Source organism: Ranitomeya variabilis, chromosome 2 (assembly GCF_051348905.1).
Source record: "Ranitomeya variabilis isolate aRanVar5 chromosome 2, aRanVar5.hap1, whole genome shotgun sequence".
NCBI lineage: Eukaryota > Metazoa > Chordata > Amphibia > Anura > Dendrobatidae > Ranitomeya > Ranitomeya variabilis.
This window is the reverse complement of record NC_135233.1, coordinates 860,533,982-860,554,407: the sequence shown is the minus strand read 5'-3', so window position 1 is coordinate 860,554,407 and position 20,426 is coordinate 860,533,982. Positions and strand designations below refer to the sequence as shown.

Sequence of the window (20,426 nt, the reverse complement as noted above, 5' to 3'; positions counted from 1 at the left end):
GCTATTTAATAGCGCGCACAGTGTAAGCCGCAGGCTTCCTGCAGCAGCTGGGCAGTCACATGTGTCCGCTACTTAAGAGAAATGAATATTCACTTCTGCCTTTCGTCTTTCCAGATCGCAGCATGTCTATATCTTGCAGAGACGCTAGTCTCGATAAGATAAAGGTCGGTTGTGCACGGTTCAATGAACACATGTGGAATCACCTGCGTCCACTAGACGCCAGAGCTTTGAACGCAGCGGACATGTGCTGCGTCCAAAGTGCTACCAGTTCCTAAACATGAGCACATACCCTTACAAGGCAAAAAGAAAAAAATACTTTTGGCTTCAGACATGGTTTTAAGTAAGAATCGTCACAGGGGGCTGAGGCTTTCTTGGAGGTGACCCTTCATGTGATAAATAGGGCCTTTAAACATGACAGAACAGAGCCCATTTCTCCCTTTCAGTGCATAGTGCACACACACAGACTGCATCAGTTTTGTGATGTGAAGGAAGAAAAACAGGGACAAACAATAGTAAACTCTGATCCACCGACAGATCTGGCACATGGGGACTAGGAGTCCTCCAAGAATAACACTCCAGATTGAGCATTGTGCAACCAGTCATAACATGGTGACCAGCTCATTTTGTGGCTTTGTCCCTGCTGTTTGGGTATTATGGTAACTGGCAGATAGCACATGGTCATTACCTGCAGGATGAAGCATTTACTAAATATGCATTTGTTGTACTCGCCAGCTCTGTAATTATGGAGGCAGGCACATCGCTGCGGTACAAAATGTGACTGTGCTACAATCACATTACTGAGGCTATAATGCACACTGTGCTGCACGTTACGTCCATTACTGTGATTTAGATTATCAGGCCTTTTGCCAGAAAGATTGGGACGCATCATAAGTCCGACATTTAATTCGTAGTACTAGAAAAAAATGCCCACATTTAGTTGCTTGTGAAAGTATTCACACAACCTGGAATTCCACAGGTTTCTTTTTCGAGGGTTTGCATCAGTTCATGTAAAGAACATGCCTACAACTGGGGACATTTAGTTTTATTTTTTGTGAAGCAAACAACTAGGACAAAATAACTGAAATCTTCAGCGTGAATATTTATTCACCCCCTTAAAGTCAGTACTTTGTAGAGCCTCCTTTTGCGGCACTTACAGCTTTATGTCGTTTTAGATACCGTAAGTCTGTATGAGCTTTCCAAATCTTGCCACTGGGATTATTGCCCATTCCTCAAGGAAAAACTGCTCCAGCTCTTCAAGTTAGATGGTTTCCCCTGGTGAACAGCAATCTTCAAGTTTGACCACAGATTATGAATTGGATTAAGGTCTGGGCTTTGACTAGGTCACTCCAAAACATTTACACGCTTCCCCTTAAACCACTCAAGTGTTGCTTTAGCAGTATGCTATGGGTCATTGTCTTGTTGGACGGTGAACCTCCATTAAAGTCTGAAATTACCAACAGACAAACAGGTTTTGCGCAAGAATATCCCTGTATTTCGCACCATTCATCTTCCCCTCGACTCAGACCATTTTCCCCTATCCCTGCTGCCGATAAACAACCCCACGAATGATGCTGTCGCCACCATGTTTCATTCTGGGGAGGTTGTTCTTAGGGTCATGAGCTGTGTTTGTTTGGCGCCAGACATCGCGTTTACCTTGGTGGTCAAAAACCTCAATTTTCGTCTCATTTGACCACAGCACCTTCCTCCACACATTTGGGGAGTGTTCCACATGTATTTTGGCAAACTCAAAACAAGCCTTACAATTTTTGTGTGTAAGTAAAGGCTTTTTTCTCCCCATTCTTACATGATGCTGTCCAGCGCATGCACGCTGCCGAATGCAGTGGGGAGAAAATTAACTTTATTCTCCTCGCCAGCATTCGGTATTCAGATATCCTTTTATTTTTAATTTGAACACCTTTAACATTGCAAATACCATCTATACTCAACAGGCAAAATAGAGAAACACTTAGGGCGCGATTCATCAAGACCAGGATTGTTCACGCTGGCCCTGATGAGGGGAAGTGCTGTAGTGAGTTGCTCTTGTGTCATGAAGAAGCGAATGCCACTTCACGAATTAGGAGTGTCGGACGAAAGACAAACACTTCTGTGTACACTGTGCCACAAATCTTACCACAGCGTCGTGCCACCACTCGTCATGAATTTCACGAGCATCAGTCGTCACACCCTGTCCCTTCTCTGCTCATTTTGGTGGAGCTAGGAGAAACTGTCTTGAAGATGTCAACAGTTGCAAAATTTACGCGCAACTCTCCGAGTTGCCCCTTATTTTCTGACTTTTAAAAGCTTTTAAGCAAGAATTTTGGCAAGAAAGCTTTAATGAATCGGGCCCCTCAGTTGTCATATTTTATGCCACTTTTTATAATATCTCAATAAGACTTGTCTGGAACATATGGTCCCTTCGTAAAGAGACCACCAGCTGGTGTTGGCAGACAGAGAGGGTTAGCCACTACATCAGCCCAGGAAATCAAAGTTTATCCCCCAGCTCCTCCGCACTCACTAATCATGGTCTACTGTAACAAGATGAATGGATGGGGAGAGAGATGTATGAAGGAAGGTATTTAATAGAGGAAAAACAGAAAATGTTATGTATTGCAAAAGGTAGTATTTCACTTACGGAACCACTTCAGTTTTTAGAAAAAAAAAAAATGAATGATCAGGAAATACATGACAAACTATGTGAGCACAGATTTCATTTAGTGTTTGCGAAGAAAAAATGTTTGGCAAGCATAAATAATTAAATGAACACAACACAAAGGGGTAGAGTCATACAGAGACATGTATATATAGAAATATCAACTTTATATTCCAAAAATAGGGGAAATAACATGGATGCTTTATCCACTCTCCATAAAACGGGAGCAAGGACAGAACAGAATATCTACAGTAACATGAAGGGTACCTAGCATTAAAAAGTACAGCTGTACCAACTATGCAAGCAACAGTCCTTCCAAAATAAAGTACGTCACACAAGTAATCTACCAATTTGCCTTGGCCCACACTAATAAATGGGATTCAGACAAAATATTCAAAATTGTCGGAGCAGGAATTAGACCCCAGGCTTTGAAGCTGGAAGATGTCCTTTACAGTAAATGTGATTGTGTTAAAGAACCTTTACTGCAAAGACTTGGCCAAGTTCTGCAAACTGTCTTTAACATGATTTTCACATTGCATGGAAATTTGTTTCTAACCAATTGTGCCCTTAGCATTTGTAAACTTTCGACTAGACAAGGGTTATTTTAGCTTATAAATATATAACGTTTGTATCATCTATAAATATATTACATGAGCTGACCCAACAGGAGTCATTGAAGGAACCCAATTAACTGAACTAAACTAGGGTCACTTCTGCCAAACCTATCAACTATGTGAATTAATGGGATCACCAATAAAGAAAAATCCTAAATTACGGTTCGGTAAATATTTGGGCCGCTGCCTTCACAAAAGTGTATGTACCACAAATGTTATTAAGGCACCTAAAATTTGATATGTCTCTACTTGGCAGTAACCAATCACTCTAGAAACTTATTTTCTAGTAAATAATATGGAAGTTACTATAAGTATAAACTTTACACAAGAACAATCCTTTTAAGGACTGAACACTGCTTATAGCTAACAATCCTATAGCCCATAAATTTAGGACAGGCAGGGTCATGAGATTAATTGCAATAAGTAGGGGTAAAGAATAGGGAAAAATTGGAAAAATAAAATTTCCTCAACAAAATTTTTTTTTTTATAAAAGCACTTTTGTGAGTTTGAACAAAAAAAAAAAAACAAAATCCGACCACTTACTGAAAAGATATTTCAATTAATGACTCATTGACTCATTATATAAGATTACAAATAAGTAAAACTAGGGGTTTGGCATTTAATGTGAATCTGTCAGCAGGTTTTTAATATGTAATCTGACAACAGCATAATGTAGGAGCTGAGACCTTGATTCCAGGGATATGTCACTAGTCACTAGTCAGGCTAATCTGACTAGTCCCGGCCCCATCACTGACTGAAAGTTCCCTGTGTACAGTCAATTCAGCAAGCTGCCAATTAGGGATGTAGGTGGGGTTAGAAACAGCTCCGCATCCTGACTAGGGTTGAGCGACTTTTGCTTTTTTAGGATCGAGTCGGGTTTCGTGAAACCCGACTGTCTCGAAAGTCGGATCGTGTGAAATCGGCCAATTATTGTGAAAAGTCGGGGGCCCGACCGAAACACGAGACCCAATGCAAGTCAATGGGGATATATTCTCATTCTCTCTCTCTCTCCTCCGTCCCTGCAAAGTTTGTGTTTCACTGTGCAAATCGCTATATCCCAAACGTTAAGATGGCGGTTTTACCCCCTGTGACGCCGCACAAAGCAAGCCGGAACCTATGTCATCACGCTGCCCTCACTCCCTTCATTGGCTGAAAAAATGGCGGGGAAAGCGTCAAATGAAACGCGACTTTGGCGCGAAGATCGCCGACCGCATGGCCGATCCCACAGTGGGATCGGGTCGGGTTTCATGAAACCCGACTTTGCTGAAAGTCGGCGACTTTTGAAAATGTCCGATCCGTTTCGCTCAACCCTAATTCTGACCACTGCTACATCTACAAAAGAGAAAACAGGGATTCTATCAAACTGCAGCCAGGTGTCCAAGTGACAAATCCCTGAAATCAGTCTCTACATTATGTGGCTATCAAATTCTCTAAGGTTTTCCAGATATGCTGCTAGACAGTGTGCTGAATGAGGCTACCAGAGCTTGAACCAAAAGCTACCAAAAGTGTACAAAGCTACAAAACAAAAAAAGCACATCTCACAGATCCCATGAAAGTAAAGCTCTCTTTAAACTGTAAGCATTAGATAGTATTGTGATCTTATTCCAAAGATCTGTTAGTGTCCGGTCCTCTTGGTTTCATTACCTTGCCACTATCATGAACTCTGCATATTAACAAAAAATACTACAAATAGGAGACTCTACAGAAAGTTGTGCTGCTCCAAAGACATTTTTGTACCTGACTTGTCCTTGGTTTGTACGGAGAGCTGCTTTCCAAATCGGCCAAGATGCTGGTCAAGGAGTCAATCTCTGCATCTAGGCTTGAGCGCCGTTCTTCTAGAGTTTTTCCACTGGTATTAATCTGTGAAACAGGAAGAACATACATTACAAAACACCAACGTCTAGAAACAATATTGTCTAAAGACTTTTTCACACATCCGTGTCTCCAGTACATGTGGTGACAGTTTTCACATGTACCAGAGACACACACACACACGTAGACCCATTCAAGTGAATGGGTCTGTGCACATGTCCGTGGGCAAAACACGATGACATGCCTCGTTTTTACCATCAGCACGGGCTGCAAAATGTCGCACACACGTGCACTCGGATGACACACTAGGATGTCATTCACGTGACACACACTGGTGCCAGGGAATAAGTGGTACAGTAAGCACTGTCCCCTGGCGCAAGGTGCCAAAGACAGCTCATCATTCTCCTCTACTCTGCTTACGATCAGTGCAAGCAGGGGAGAATGATGAGTTATATTCAAGTGATAACAACGACAGCAAGCGGTGGCTGATGGACTATTACTCCCATCAACCTACACCTGCTGCAGCTAATAACAGTGACAGCAGGAGCGGCTGATGGGAGTATTCATTAGCCGGTTCCTGAACTGTAAATAAATGATAATTAAAAAAATTAAAAAAAAAACGGAGTGAGATCCCCTCATTTTTGACAACCAGCCTTGCTAAAGCAGACAGCTGGGGGCTGGTATTCCCAGGCTAGTAAGGGACCATTGACACAGCCCCCCTCATCCTAAAAATAGCAGCCCACAGCCTCCCAGAAAAGGCACATCTATTAGATGCGCCAATTCTGGCGCTTTTCCCGGCTCTTCCCACTTGCCCTGTAGCGGTGGTAAATGGGGTTCACATTTGTGAGGTTGATGTCACCTTTGTATTGTCAGGTGACATCAAGCCCATGGTGGCAAGAGGTGACCGTCCAGGCTGAGAACCACTGGTGAATGAGCTGCTGCAAGTGCAGCATCAGTGACTTCATTGAGGTTACTGCCGGTCAATGAAGCTGCGTTCACAGTAGGGCTGAAGTGCGGTTACCTCAGCACCGCGGGGAAAAAACAGTGATGAGGTCACCGCAGCTCAAGCTCAGTGTCTTCACAGCAGATGACTGTGAAAAATTCTCAGAGATCTCTCATCTCCCGAGATCTTGGTGCAGAGATCTCCATCTACGCATGCGGTCCACTGCATAGTAAACCATGCAAGTGCGGGGGCTCTGGGCTTTCACAAAATGTCGACATAGCCCCCACACCACCGAAAACCGGTAGCAGCGAACATCTGATCATCCCCTCATCCCAGCCTGTGGCCTGCAGCAACGCTCCACTTTTGCCTCCTCCAGCACCGACTCTGGATCCCGCTTCACAGCAGCCACCACCCCCAGTAAGCAATAAGATGCATGGCTTATAAAAAAACACCATCATTTTATTAAAAAAAAGTTTTTTTTTCCTATTTTTCTCCTCAAAATTTGGGGTGCGTCTTATAATATGGTGCATCTTATCCGCAAAATACGGTAAACATGCACAGACAACTTAAATAGCAGTTTGCCAAAAGCAATTCTTCCCGACTTGACCATACACGTTTGACATAGACAAGTGTGCATCTGTTCTCAACTAGAAGAAGGAATGTCTCCCGTTAGACTGAAGGATTGAGCATGTTGAAATTCCTGATTCTTTTTGCCAGCATTCCCTTACCCTACATACAGAGTAACGTCAGACTGTCTTTTAGGTGTATGGACATCTTTATTATGAAATCAAAAGTTGATACTGAGGTCTCCGTGCTTGCTCATGGAATCTGCATGTCTATTACTGATGAGGCAAAGGCATTACTGTTGTTAAGTTGTTGAGGCTCTAGTCAGGAAGAAAAAGTTTGGGAAGTCTTTCAGCTAATCTTTTATTAAAAAGGGACCTGATTTGTTTTACTAGTGAAACTAGTCACATACAAATCAGCCGATAAACCTGCTGTTTCAGGTGAAATCCATAGCTGATGCCCAGCGGGATCTTTTTGCATAATCTTCATGAGACAATTCTTTAAATCTGCATTAGGTGCTTGTAGACTTAAAGGGAACCTGTCACCCCCAAAATCAAAGGTGAGCTAAGCCCACCAGCATCAGGGGCTTATCTACAGCATTCTGGAATGTATCCTGAAAAATTGGAAAAAGAGGTTAGAATATACTCACCTGGGCGGGCGGTCCGATCTGATGGGGGGGGGCGGTCCGGTCCGGGGCCTCCCATCTTCTTAGGATGACGTCCTCTTCTTGTCTTCACGCTGCGGCTCCGGCGCAGGTGTACTTTGTCTGCCCTGTTGAGGGCAGAGCAAAGTACTGCAGTGCACAGGAGCCGGGCCTCTCTGACCTTTCCCGGCGCCTGCGCACTGCAGTACTTTGCTCTGCCATCGTAAGAAGATAGGAGGCCCCGGACCGGACCGCGACGCCCATCGGACCGGACCGCAGCGGGACCCCCCCTGGGTGAGTATAATCTAACCTCTTTTTCTCATCTTTCAGGTTACATCGGGGGCTTATCTACAGAATGCTGTAGATAAGCCCCTGATGCTGGTGGGCTTAGCTCACTTTCGATTTTGGGGGTGACAGGTTCCCTTTAAGTGATTCTGGCAAATCTATTCACAGTTGCTCAGCAGTGAACTGTGACAAGCCAAAGAGCTACAATTATGTTACATTATAGCACAATGTGACTTCCCTGGTAATAGCCAATGATCACTGAAGGTTAGAGAAGCTTGACCCTCAGTAATAAGTGAGCTATTAAAAAGAAAAAGAAAAAAGTGTCTCAGATCCTTTTAACACTCACCTGATGTAAAAAGCATTTTTTTCTCACAAATTTGAAAGGAATGTTCCAAGCACATAAAGGCAATGTCTTAGAGACCAGTGTGGTCAGGATTTATTCTACTACACATGTATGTTCACAATTGGGTCAGCTCCTGCTGCACTTTTATTTCTTGTAAAAACAAATGGAGTCTATTATAGTAATATGACCTGTCTGGCATAGTATACATCAGAAAAAAACAAACAAAGATGGAACCATAATGATTAACTACCATGCAGTAAATAAATAAAAAGCAATAGTGCATGACAATAATATAGGGTACATAGTTAACATGTTTTTTGGTAAAAAAAAAAATACTAAAGCCATCCCACCACTTCACGGTGACCATAATTGGGACAGTCCTAACTCTAATACTAAAAGGTGTGGCCTGCCTTTCCTTGACCTGGGCATTATATTGATGCGGTCTCCCTCGGCTGTGTGTCCACTGTTTGGGCTCAGTCCGTCTCAGCCCTTAACCACATGCGTGTCACTGGACAAATGGTAAGATTTTAATATTAGAGTTAGGACTGTCCCAATTAGGGTCACTGTGACGTGGTTGGATGGTTTTTGCATTTTTTGATCAAAAAACATGTTAACCAAGTACCCTATATTTTTTTACTATTGCTTTTTATTTATTTACTGCAGGGGATTGAATCATTATGCTTGTCAATTTTTTTCTGTTCAGTGGCCAGTGTGGATGTGCGCTTACACACTGCATGCACACCAGTTTACATCCCAGGTCATACCTTTAGGTTTTTTATAGTATATATCAGTCATAGAACAAGTATGGAGACTTTTTGTTTTCATTCGGGTGTAGGCACAAGATAAAAAAAAGGAATGCAGTGTGATCCGAGCCTAAGAAGTCGCACTGGAGGAGAGCTTGTCATCTGCTCTTAGGCCTCAAGTCATCAGCGCACACACTGATATATTAGGAAGAGTGACGACCAGGAGCCGCTCTCCATCTGATGGACCCAACATATCTGGACATGATGCAGGCAGATAATCTATAGGTAATAAATTAAATGTAGATGATAATAAAGCTGAAGCAAGATCTCTCTACACCCCACCTAGCATGTACTACGAAATGGATAAATGGCGGTTTCCACACTTTTAATCATGATACTTTGGAACAGGGTATGAATGTTAAATGTCAGCAGCCTAAAATATGACCTCCTATTCTTTTCTAATGCATTACCTGAACATTGAACACTGCGTCATCAGGATCAGGAGGAGGAGGAGGAAAGTTCCCAAAGCCAGACGAATGCTGAAGACTTTGCTCCTCAGGAGGAGGAGGAGGTGGTGGAAAGTCCCCTGCAAATCAGGAAAGACAATAATTCGTTACACTTCACAAATCTTTTATGATAAAAATATAGGTGCATAACACCCCCCTCAACATATGCCAAATATGACCATATACTGTATATTGGGGCACAGAGACAAAAAGAGAGCAGTAGTGATGAGTGAATGTGCTTGGATAACGTCTTAACTGAGCATGCTCGGGTGTTATCCGAGCATCTGGGGGTGACTGCATGTTATGTTAGAGTCCGCGCGGATGCATGATTTGCTGCAGTTAGACAGCCTCAACATATGTGAGGATTGCGGAACAAACAGGCAATCGCCACGTGTTCAGGTGGTGTAACAGCCGCAAATCATGCAGCCACGGGGACTCGAACATAACGTACGAGCACGCCCAAGATACTCTGATAACACCGAGCATGCTCGGATGAGACGTTATCCAAGCACGTTCGCTCATCACTGGAGGAATGAGAACAGCAGTTATGGCGGATTTACAATACCCAATTTCGCCGTGGTAAACGACCACGGATCAGTAGATATTTACCAATAGGCAGCTGTTCAACAGTCTGTTTACAAAGGCAGGCGGCACGTAATGATGCACGCAGAACAATCTATAATAGATTGCGCTGTACGCATAGACTTCTATTATTTTGAGCACTGCGGGTCCTGTTTACACATGATGAGCAGCTGCCAGAATGAGGATTTTTTGTGAAAGACAAAAAATCAGGTCACTTGGTGAACGAGTGTTTTGCTTGTTTATTGAGTGATCGGCAAATCTGTTTAGACTGCAAGCTTATTGTGACAATAGGACTCCTACGAATGCTCCCTCAGTTATTTGGTAGTGCCTACGACATCAGTAAAATAATATTTTTAGACTGCAGTAACAACTGTGCAATACAGAAAATATACACATAACTGGCTGTAATGGATCGCCCAGCCCTGATCAGCAGTGAAACACGGTCTCTTACAGAAATTGGTGTGTAATCCAATTACTCGTGCAAGAACATATTCATCCATACAAATATATAGGCTGTAGAAACGCACATCCCTTATTAGTCAGAATAGAATTGCTCTCTTTCTTAGTAATCACATTTTCTGTTGCGCTCACCATTGTGCGTTTAAAGGGATTTACATTTGAGCGTCATAATTAATACAGGAATTGGAATGGTGGGAGGTTAGGCAGATGGTCCAGTTATTTTAACAACAGGTAAATTATAAGATATTTTGGAGCCTCTAATGCATCCATGTAACAGAAACAGTCTGAGTTACATGGTCAAAGACCTCGAAGTGTCATTATGGTCATCTTAATATATACTTACCTTGTAATGTCTTTGCATCCTGTTCCGTCCAGATGTGTCCGGATGCCAGAATTCCAAGTGGCAGAAGTTCACCGACCGCCATATTGGGACACCCAAGTGATGTGTGTCTCAATATGGAAACTGCTGAGGTACCAGCCTCTTGCGCGGCATCACCAGCGGAACACCGTCATACCACACACACACACTGTATACGCCGTACCCACCACACACACACTGTATACGCCGTACCCACCACACACACACTGTATACGCCGTACCCACCACACACACACACACACTGTATACGTCGTACGCACCACACACACACACACTGTATACGCCGTACCCACCACACACACACACACACTGTATACGCCGTACCCACCACACACACACTGTATACGCCGTACCCACCACACACACACTGTATACGCCGTACCCACCACACACACACACACACACTGTATACGTCGTACGCACCACACACACACACACTGTATACGCCGTACCCACCACACACACACACTGTATACGCCGTACCCACCACACACACACTGTATACGCCGTACCCACCACACACACACACTGTATACGCCGTACGCACCACACACACACTGTATATGCCGTACGCACCACACACACACTGTATACGCCGTACGCACCACACACACACTGTATACGCCGTACCCACCACACACACACTGTATACGCCGTACCCACCACACACACACTGTATACGCCGTACCCACCACACACACACTGTATACGCCGTACCCACCACACACACACACTGTATACGCCGTACCCACCACACACACACACTGTATACGCCGTACCCACCACACACACACACTGTATACGCCGTACCCACCACACACACACTGTATACGCCGTACCCACCACACACACACTGTATACGCCGTACCCACCACACACACACACACACTGTATACGCCGTACCCACCACACACACACACACACTGTATACGCCGTACCCACCACACACACACACACTGTATACGCCGTACCCACCACACACACACACTGTATACGCCGTACCCACCACACACACACACACTGTATACGCCGTACCCACCACACACACACTGTATACGCCGTACGCACACCACACACACACTGTATACGCCGTACCCACCACACACACTGTATATGCCGTACCCACCACACACACACACTGTATACGCCGTACCCACCACACACACACACACACACTGTATACGTCGTACCCACCACACACACACTGTATACGCCGTATCCACCACACACACACACTGTATACGCCGTACCCACCACACAAACACACACTGTATACGCCGTACCCACCACACACACACACTGTATACGCCGTACGCACCACACACACACTGTATACGTCGTACCCACCACACACACACACACTGTATACGCCGTACCCACCACACACACTGTATACGCCGTACCCACCACACACACACACTGTATACGCCGTACCCACCACACACACACACTGTATACGTCGTACCCACCACACACACACACACACTGTATACGCCGTACCCACCACACACACACACTGTATACGCCGTACCCACCACACACACACTGTATACGCCGTACCCACCACACACACACACTGTATACGCCGTACCCACCACACACACTGTATACGTCGTACCCACCACACACACTGTATACGTCGTACCCACCACACACACTGTATACGTCGTACCCACCACACACACACTGTATACGCCGTACGCACCACACACACACTGTATACGCCGTACGCACCACACACACACTGTATACGCCGTACGCACCACACACACACTGTATACGCCGTACGCACCACACACACACTGTATACGCCGTACGCACCACACACACACACTGTATACGCCGTACGCACCACACACACTGTATACGCCGTACGCACCACACACACCCTGTATACGCCGTACGAAGCCTCTTGAGAGGTACCACCAGCGGAACACCATCGCGAACACGCCACTGCCGGGATCAGCCGAATGATTCACTGACTGCTGCCATCTTTGTACAGGAGCAGCACATACGCAGTTTTAATGTGACCACCGCTATCTGTCTGCACAAAGATGGCAGCGGTCTGATTTACTGCGCCTGTGCGAATTCCGCGCAGGCGCAGTGAATCATTCGGCTGATCCCGACGGCAGATGCGCGACCTGTCTACAGGCAGAGGAAGGTCACATTAAAGGGGTTTTCCCACGAATTAAACTTCATTTTAAAAATTGTCTGTGTCTGACAGTGTACAGAGCATACCACATCTCCTGGGCAAGGGAGGAAGCAAAAGACAATACTGACATTACAGAAGGGAATCACAGAGGATTCATTTCACTGACTGTTTTTAAAAAATATTTTACCTCACAAAATGTATCCTCTGCGATCTCCTGCTGTAATGTCAGTGTTGTCTTTGGCTTCCTCCTCAGCCCAGGAGCTGTGGTATGATCTGTACACGGTCAGAGACAGATAATTTTTAAAATGAACTTTCGTTCGTGGGAAAACCCCTTTAAAAAGCAAATATCAATGCCAACATGGCTCCTCCTAAAAAGGAAGGCAATGACAATGAAAGGAAAGCAGCAAAGGCACAACGTTGAAGACAACAAAGGGCAAATGAGACTCTAGAAGAGCAATTCCCAACGCTGCAAAGCCTGCCCCCATCGTGACATTACCGCCCTCGCAATGTGTTAGCATCGGGCCTCCAAATAGGAGGAGCACAGGTGTGTTTAAAAATGTACAAAAATACTTTATTAGCACCTAAAATATTACATAATAATCACACACACAAACAAGTGCAAAATAAGGACACACAGTAGTGGTTCTCCGCAAAAATGTATAATTACAGAAGGTTCAGATACAGGTCAGAAAACTTTATGATAAGGTCTACTATGCAAGTTTGTATCCCTTTAATCAGATACTGCCTCAGATAGGGAAAACACTACATAAATCTCCCATATCAAAAAGAATCATTGCAACCTATTCAGAGGTACAAACATGAATGTGGAATAAAAAAAGGTTACGGTATATGCAAGTTTGGCATAGTAAGCCACTAAAATGTGTATATACTAATAGTGGCATGTATAACCTTACCAAGTCGCAGAGACAACACCGCTGCATAAGTTAAACAACCCCAACGCGCGTTTCGCCGGCTAAATCGCCATGCTTTCTCAAGGGCCTTGTTTCCTTGTCAAAAGGTACAGCTTTTGGGGCAAAATTCCTCTATTAAGACCACTTAAGGATCAACTTCTCTTAACAGCAGATCAGTGTAGCTGGGTCTCGCTGGTTGATTTCAATTCTGAGCTGATGGCACTGCTGGACATCTTCCAAAGGGAATAGTGATGAGCGAATGTACTCTAATACTGTGTTATCTGAGCATGCTCGGGTGTATTAGAGTATCTCGGACATGCTTGGATAATATGTTTGAGTCCCTGCGGCTGCGTTCTGTTTTTCCGTGTTCGTTTTTCGCTCCTCTCCTTCCCAGAGCCATAACTTTTTTATTTTTCCATCAATATGGCCATGTGAGGGCTTATTTTTTGCGGGACGAGTTGTACTTTTGAATGACACCATTGGTTTTAGCATGTCGTGCACTAGAAAACGGGAAAAAAAATTCCAAGTGTGGCGAAATTGCAAAAAAAGTGCAATCCCACACTTGTTTTTTGTTTGCCTTTTTTGCTAGGTTCAGGTTCACTAAATGCTAAAACTGACCTGCTATTATGATTCTCCAGGTCATTATGAGTTCGTAGACACCAAACATGACTAAGTTACATTTTATCTAAGTGGTGAAAAAAAATTCCAAACTTTGCTATAAAAAAAAAAAAAGAAAAAAAAAAAAAAAAAAAGAATTGCGCCATTTTCCGATACCCGTTGTATCTCCAGTTTTCATGATCTGGGGTCGGTCGAGTGCTTATTTTTTGCGTTCCAAGCTGACGTTTTTATTGATTTCACTTTTGTGCAGATACCGGTACATTCTTTTGATTGCCCGTTATTGCATTTTAATGCAATGTCGCAGCGACCAAAAAAAAACGTAGTTCTGGCGTTTTGAATTTTTTACTCGCTATGCCGTTTAGCGATCAGGTTAATCCTTTTTTTTTATTGATAGATCGGGCGATTCTGAACGCAGCGATACCAAAATATGTGTAGGTTTGATTTTTGTTGTTTTATTTTGAATGGGGGGGTGATTTAAACTTTTATATTTTTTTCACTTTTTTTTTTTTTTTTTTTTACTTTTGCCATGTTTTCAATGGCCTCCATGGGAGGCTAGAAGCTGGCACAACTGGATCGGCTCTGCTACATAGCAGCAATCATCAGATCGCTGCTATGCAGCAGAAATGCAGGTGTGCTATGAGCACCGACCACAGGGTGGCGCTCACAGCTAGCGGGGATCAGTAACAATAGAAGTCTCATGGGCCTCTATGGTTACAATGCAGAAGCATCACTGACCCCCGATCATGTGACGGGGGTCGGCGATGCGCGCATTTCCGGCTGCGCGGCCGGAAGCGGTAGTTAAATGCCGCTGTCAGCCTTTGACAGCGGCATTTAACTACTTAATAGCGGCGGGTGAATCGCGATTTCACCCGCCGCTATTGCGGGCACATGTCAGCTGTTGAAAACAGCTGACATGTCCCGGCTTTGATGCGGGCTCACCGCCGGAGCCCTGCATCAAAGCGCGGTATCTGACCTCGGACGTACTATCAACCAATTATACCAAAGTCCATGATTTTGTGCAAGAATACATAGAAGAACTGGGAGGCAAACATTTGTCACAACAAATACGGATTTCATATAGATTTCTCTTGTGTTCAATTTGGATTTTGTTAATGGATAAAAAGTATTAACACTTTTTTAATGCATTTTTACTTTGAGCATTTTTTTCTATACATATTTAAGGGGAATTTGCCAACTGTTTTTTCACTATGTAACCTGAGGGCAGCATGAGGTAGAGACTAAGGGCTTGTTCACACTTTGCAGATTTTGCTGCGGATTTTTCCGCAGCGGATTTGGAAAACCGCAGTGCAAAACCGCTGCGGTTTTCACTGCGGATTTTCCTGCGGTTTCTTCTGCGGGTTTTCAACAGCACTTTCCTATTGGTGCATGTTGAAAACCGCTGCGGAATCCGCAGAAAGTGACATGCTCCTTTTTTTTCCGCAGCAATTCCACGCGGTTTTTAAAGGGATTTTCCGCAATGTGGGCACAGCGGTTTTTGTTTTCCATAGGGTAACATTGTACTGTACCCTGCATGGAAAACTGCTGCGGATCCGCAGCGTCAAATCCGCTGCGGATCCGCAGCAAAAACCGCAAAGTGTGAACATAGCCTAAAGGTACCGTCACATTTAGCGACGCTGCAGCGATATAGACAACGATGCCGATCGCTGCAGCGTCGCTGTTTCGTCGCTGTGTGGTCGTTGGAGAGCTGTCACACAGACAGCTCTCCAGCGACCAACGATGCCGGTCCCCGGGTAACCAGGGTAAACATCGGGTTACTAAGCGCAGGGCCGCGCTTAGTAACCCGATGTTTACCCTGGTTACCAGTGCTAATGTGAAAAAAACCAAACATTACATACTTACATTCCGTTACATTCCGGTGTCTGTCCCCCGACGCTGTGCTTTCCTGCACTGTCAGCGCCGGCCAGCCGTAAAGCAGATTACAGCGGTGACGTCACCGCTGTTCTTTCCGGCCGGCGCTCACAGTCAGTGCAGGAAAGCACAGCGCCGGGGGACAGACACCGGAATGTAAGTATGTAGTGTGTTTTTTTTTTTTTTTTTACATTTACACTGGTAACCAGGGTAAACATCGGGTTACTAAGCGCAGCCCTGCGCTTAGTAACCCGATGTTTACCCTGGTTACCAGTGAAGACATCGCTGAATCGGCGTCACACACACTCTGCGGGAGTCCAGCGACTAAATAAAGTTCTGGACTTTCTGCTCCGACCAACGATGGCACAGCAGGATCCTGATCGCTGCTGCGTGTCAAACTCAACGATATCGCTAGCCAGGACGCTGCAACGTCACAGATCGCTAGCGATATCGTTCAGTGTGAAGGTACCTTAACACAGAGAATTCAGCAATGTATCACTTATAAAGCTAGTGCTATTGTTTACTTGCAATGAAGGTTTTATCACCTGGTGATAATCACTGCCAGGACTACAGCAGTGAGTGAAGCCTAGTCATACCACGCCCCTCTTGTGATAAGCAGCTCACTTTCTATAGACTATGTACATAGAGAGCATAGTGTGGGTGGGGTTAGCTTTCTCAGCTCTGCTTCATGCTGCACCTAGTAACTCTGTCACAACTGCTGCACCCAGTAAACTAAGTGATACATCGTAGTGTTCAGGGTCCCTTTCCCTTCATCATGCTGCTCTCAGATGAGGTAGAAAAAAACGGGTGACAGATTCCCTTTAAAACTTTTGCATATTACTTTGTATATTCAGATGCTCATACCTCCATCATACAAAAGAAATTGTCTTTTTAGTTTTCTGTGTCAGTCACCCTATAAACAAGGTTTAAAGGGATGATGCCGGCTTATTCTTTCATATATTGTAGTTTGGTCTTGCTTGTCCTTACAAATGCAGAACAATTTGTTATGGTGACAATTGAAGCACTAAAAATGTCTCAGAATATTTAAGGAAGTTCCTGAATTAGTAGTAATAGCATGAGGTTTCCCATTTCCTAATAAAAGTAGACATTTGGACAACTCACTTTACCGTATATCTAAATTTCTGACAAACCCATAAAAGCAATAAACCTAATGGCCCAACCTAAATTAATGTAAATGCTGGTACAAAGATGTTAAAAAGGTATGTCAGACTTTTTCCTTTCCAATGACAAAAGTAAAAATGACAAAACTGGTCATGCTGCGTTGCCTATTCAAACAGACGATTTTCCAACACTGACTAATGGAATAACCTGAATACATTTTATTATAATTTGCAGATGCCAATTCTAAGTAACTTTACCCCCAAAAATAATGTGTTTAAAAAAGACTGTCCAAGTTCCCAAAGAGGCTGAATCATAGTCAAGTGTCCACTTGCCAAATAAAAAGTTTAGTAAAATTCCACAAAGTTCCATTATGGCAAACAAAACCCATCAGGTCATCCCACATAAAAGCACCCATCTAAATGCGGAGCGCCGCAACAACTGGCCATCACGGCTTCCAAAAGGGGTGATAATCTAAAGTTAATATCTATTGCATCTTGCTGCACTAAACCAAATTTGAAGCCAACCCAGAAATGAAATGGAAAAAACACTAAATGTTGACACTGGTAATCTGAGATAGTAATAAAGTGACATGCCAATAAGAAGTCCAAGATGGTAGAAGGTCAACTAAAGTATAGAGTCCTAACGAATATCCAGACGGCCTAGTTAAATGAAGTGAAGAAATGGCTAGATTTTAACTAGTAGAGTTGTAATTACCCCATGAATTCTGTCTGATAATGACTTGCCTACATCCACAGATCTACTGATAAAAATCTAACCATAGAAGATAATCTCTGCTAAGCAACTACAATCATTTTTGTCGTCTCCATCAAGATCTTCTAGGGTTACAGACCCACTCGCTATCTCTTGCTTTCAGCCCAATCGAACACTGTGGCATACTCATTTATAACAGAAGCCAATTTAATTTATTTTATTGGGAACTCCAAAGTCATAAAAGGTTTTTTTCTTTTTTATCAAGCAAAAATAATGCAGATCACCCCATGCTAGTTGAAATATTGCGTTTATAGATTTATTCTGCAAGGAAAGGTCACCAACTGTTTAAGCCTTAAACAGTTTTAATCATCCCCAAATTCTCAGAGCAGGATGGAAAAAGGAAGCTCAGAACAAACAGCAGCAGGAACTCTAATTAAAAAGGACCAATTCAACTAATTTTATTTGGGATTAATTATTCAGGATTCGCTGTTTGACACACGAGGAATAGCAATTAGTAATTTCAGCAATGTGAGAATAGTTGGAGGCGTAATCAGTTAAAATGAATGAGTGCTCACAAGGTGAGGTGATGAATTATCTTCTCACAACTTGCAGGCAAAAATAAAGCTGAACACCCACAGAACCGCTCCGTGGAACAGGATGTCATCCCCTAAATGGTTAATGTTCTTCCGAAGTCAGCAAGAAACGCTAAACTGGCTCTACAGCGTCGTCTCCCCAAATCACAACACTCGGCATCTGACAGCAGCTACACACCCACCATCCTCAAAGTCTGGGAGTAAGGATCTCATTTGCCAAACCATTCCCAGATGAAGAATCTTCTTTCCAGCGGTTGATGCTAAACTTCACATTCAGTTCTAAAAATATATAGCCGTGTATTTTAAGATCCAGCAACTTTCTCTCCCTTGCAAAACAGATTCTGGCAAACAGACATAAAAAGTTGGCGCTCACTAGTAAAACCATAGGGCAAATATGTGTGCTGAAAGTAAATTCAGAGGCATGCGATGATATACTGGTCATTGGTAATGTGGGCCTTCAGAGGAAAGTGAGAACTAACTGTGCTCCTCGGGTAACTGGGGGTCTTTACCCCGCACAGTGCGTCAATTCACTCGTGCTCCATAGTTCAGATACCTGTTTTAACACAAGAAAAAGCCTGGACTTAAAGTTCGCCCAACCATACACGGCCTACGCAGACACCCCTCACTGTGAGAAACCTATGGCTATGGGAATGTTGGGGGCGGAGGAGGGTACTTCTACAGTCTGCAGCCAAAATGTCAGCTCTGGTGGGTTATACTGATCACATAACTTCCTACACCATTTGTGTAGAGCGCCACTTGCCACGTTATTCCCCCCCAAAAAGTGAAGCTGCATAATGTACTACTGTATTAATGGAGAATGACAGTCACGCTGTGTATACTGCAAAACTACAAGCACACACACATACAGAGACAAAATACATGCACACACACACATACAGAGACAAAATACATGCACACACACATACAGAGACAAAATACATGCACACACACATACAGAGACAAAATACATGCACACACACAGACAAAATACATGCACACACATACAGAGACAAAATACACGCACACACACACAGACAAAATACATGCACACACAGACAAAATACATGCACACACACACAGACATAATATATGCACACACATACAGAGACATAATACATGCAAACAGACAAAATACATGCACACACATACAGAGACAAAATACATGCACACACGCATAGACAAAATACATGCACACACAATACATGCACACACACACAATACATGCACACACACACAATACATGCACACACACAAGAGACAAAATACATGCACACACGCATAGAGACAAAATACATGCACACACACATACAGAGACAAAATACACGCACACACATACAGAGACAAAATACACGCACACAAACATACAGAGACACAATACATGCACACACACATACAGAGACATAATACATGCACACACACACACAGACAGACAAAATACATGCACACACACACATACAGAAACAAAATACATGCACACACACACATACAGAAACAAAATACATGCACACACATACAGAAACAAAATACATGCACACACACATACAGAGACAAAATACATACACACATACACTACTGATAATAAAATACAAAACTACGGTAGATTTCTTTTGTAGAGCTTACTGGAAATGTGATTTAACATCCTGAAAGTTCTTAAGTGGCTAACTCAACTATATACTTGGCTGTCCCTTGTCAGGTCAATGTACTAAACAAGTGGGTAGTAGAAAAAAAAATTTAACTGCTAAACTAACTTACTACGAATTTGAATGGGAAGGTGAATGCATTGACACATGCTGAGATTCATTTTTCAGCTTCTAATTTTTCAGAACTGTGAGGTTTATTCTAATTTATGCAAGTAAAGAATAAAAAAATACTGAAGGGTTACCAAAGTAGTAAAACACATCCATACATAGAATGTGTGAGATAGCGC

The 20,426-nt window shown here is 43.5% G+C and overlaps 1 protein-coding gene across 6 annotated transcripts in view; it reads right to left on the bottom strand.

The window, feature by feature from the left end:
- LPP (LIM domain containing preferred translocation partner in lipoma) overlaps positions 1-20,426 on the bottom strand; it is a 377,393-nt gene that overhangs the window by 201,183 nt on the left and 155,784 nt on the right. For all 6 annotated transcript variants that reach the window (XM_077290271.1, XM_077290274.1, XM_077290276.1 and 3 more), the window contains 2 exons: positions 9,068-9,183; positions 5,002-5,124 (listed from right to left, as the gene is read on the bottom strand). In XM_077290271.1, the coding sequence (XP_077146386.1) occupies positions 5,002-5,124; positions 9,068-9,183 (239 nt within the window). The remainder of the gene's footprint in view (positions 1-5,001; positions 5,125-9,067; positions 9,184-20,426) is intronic.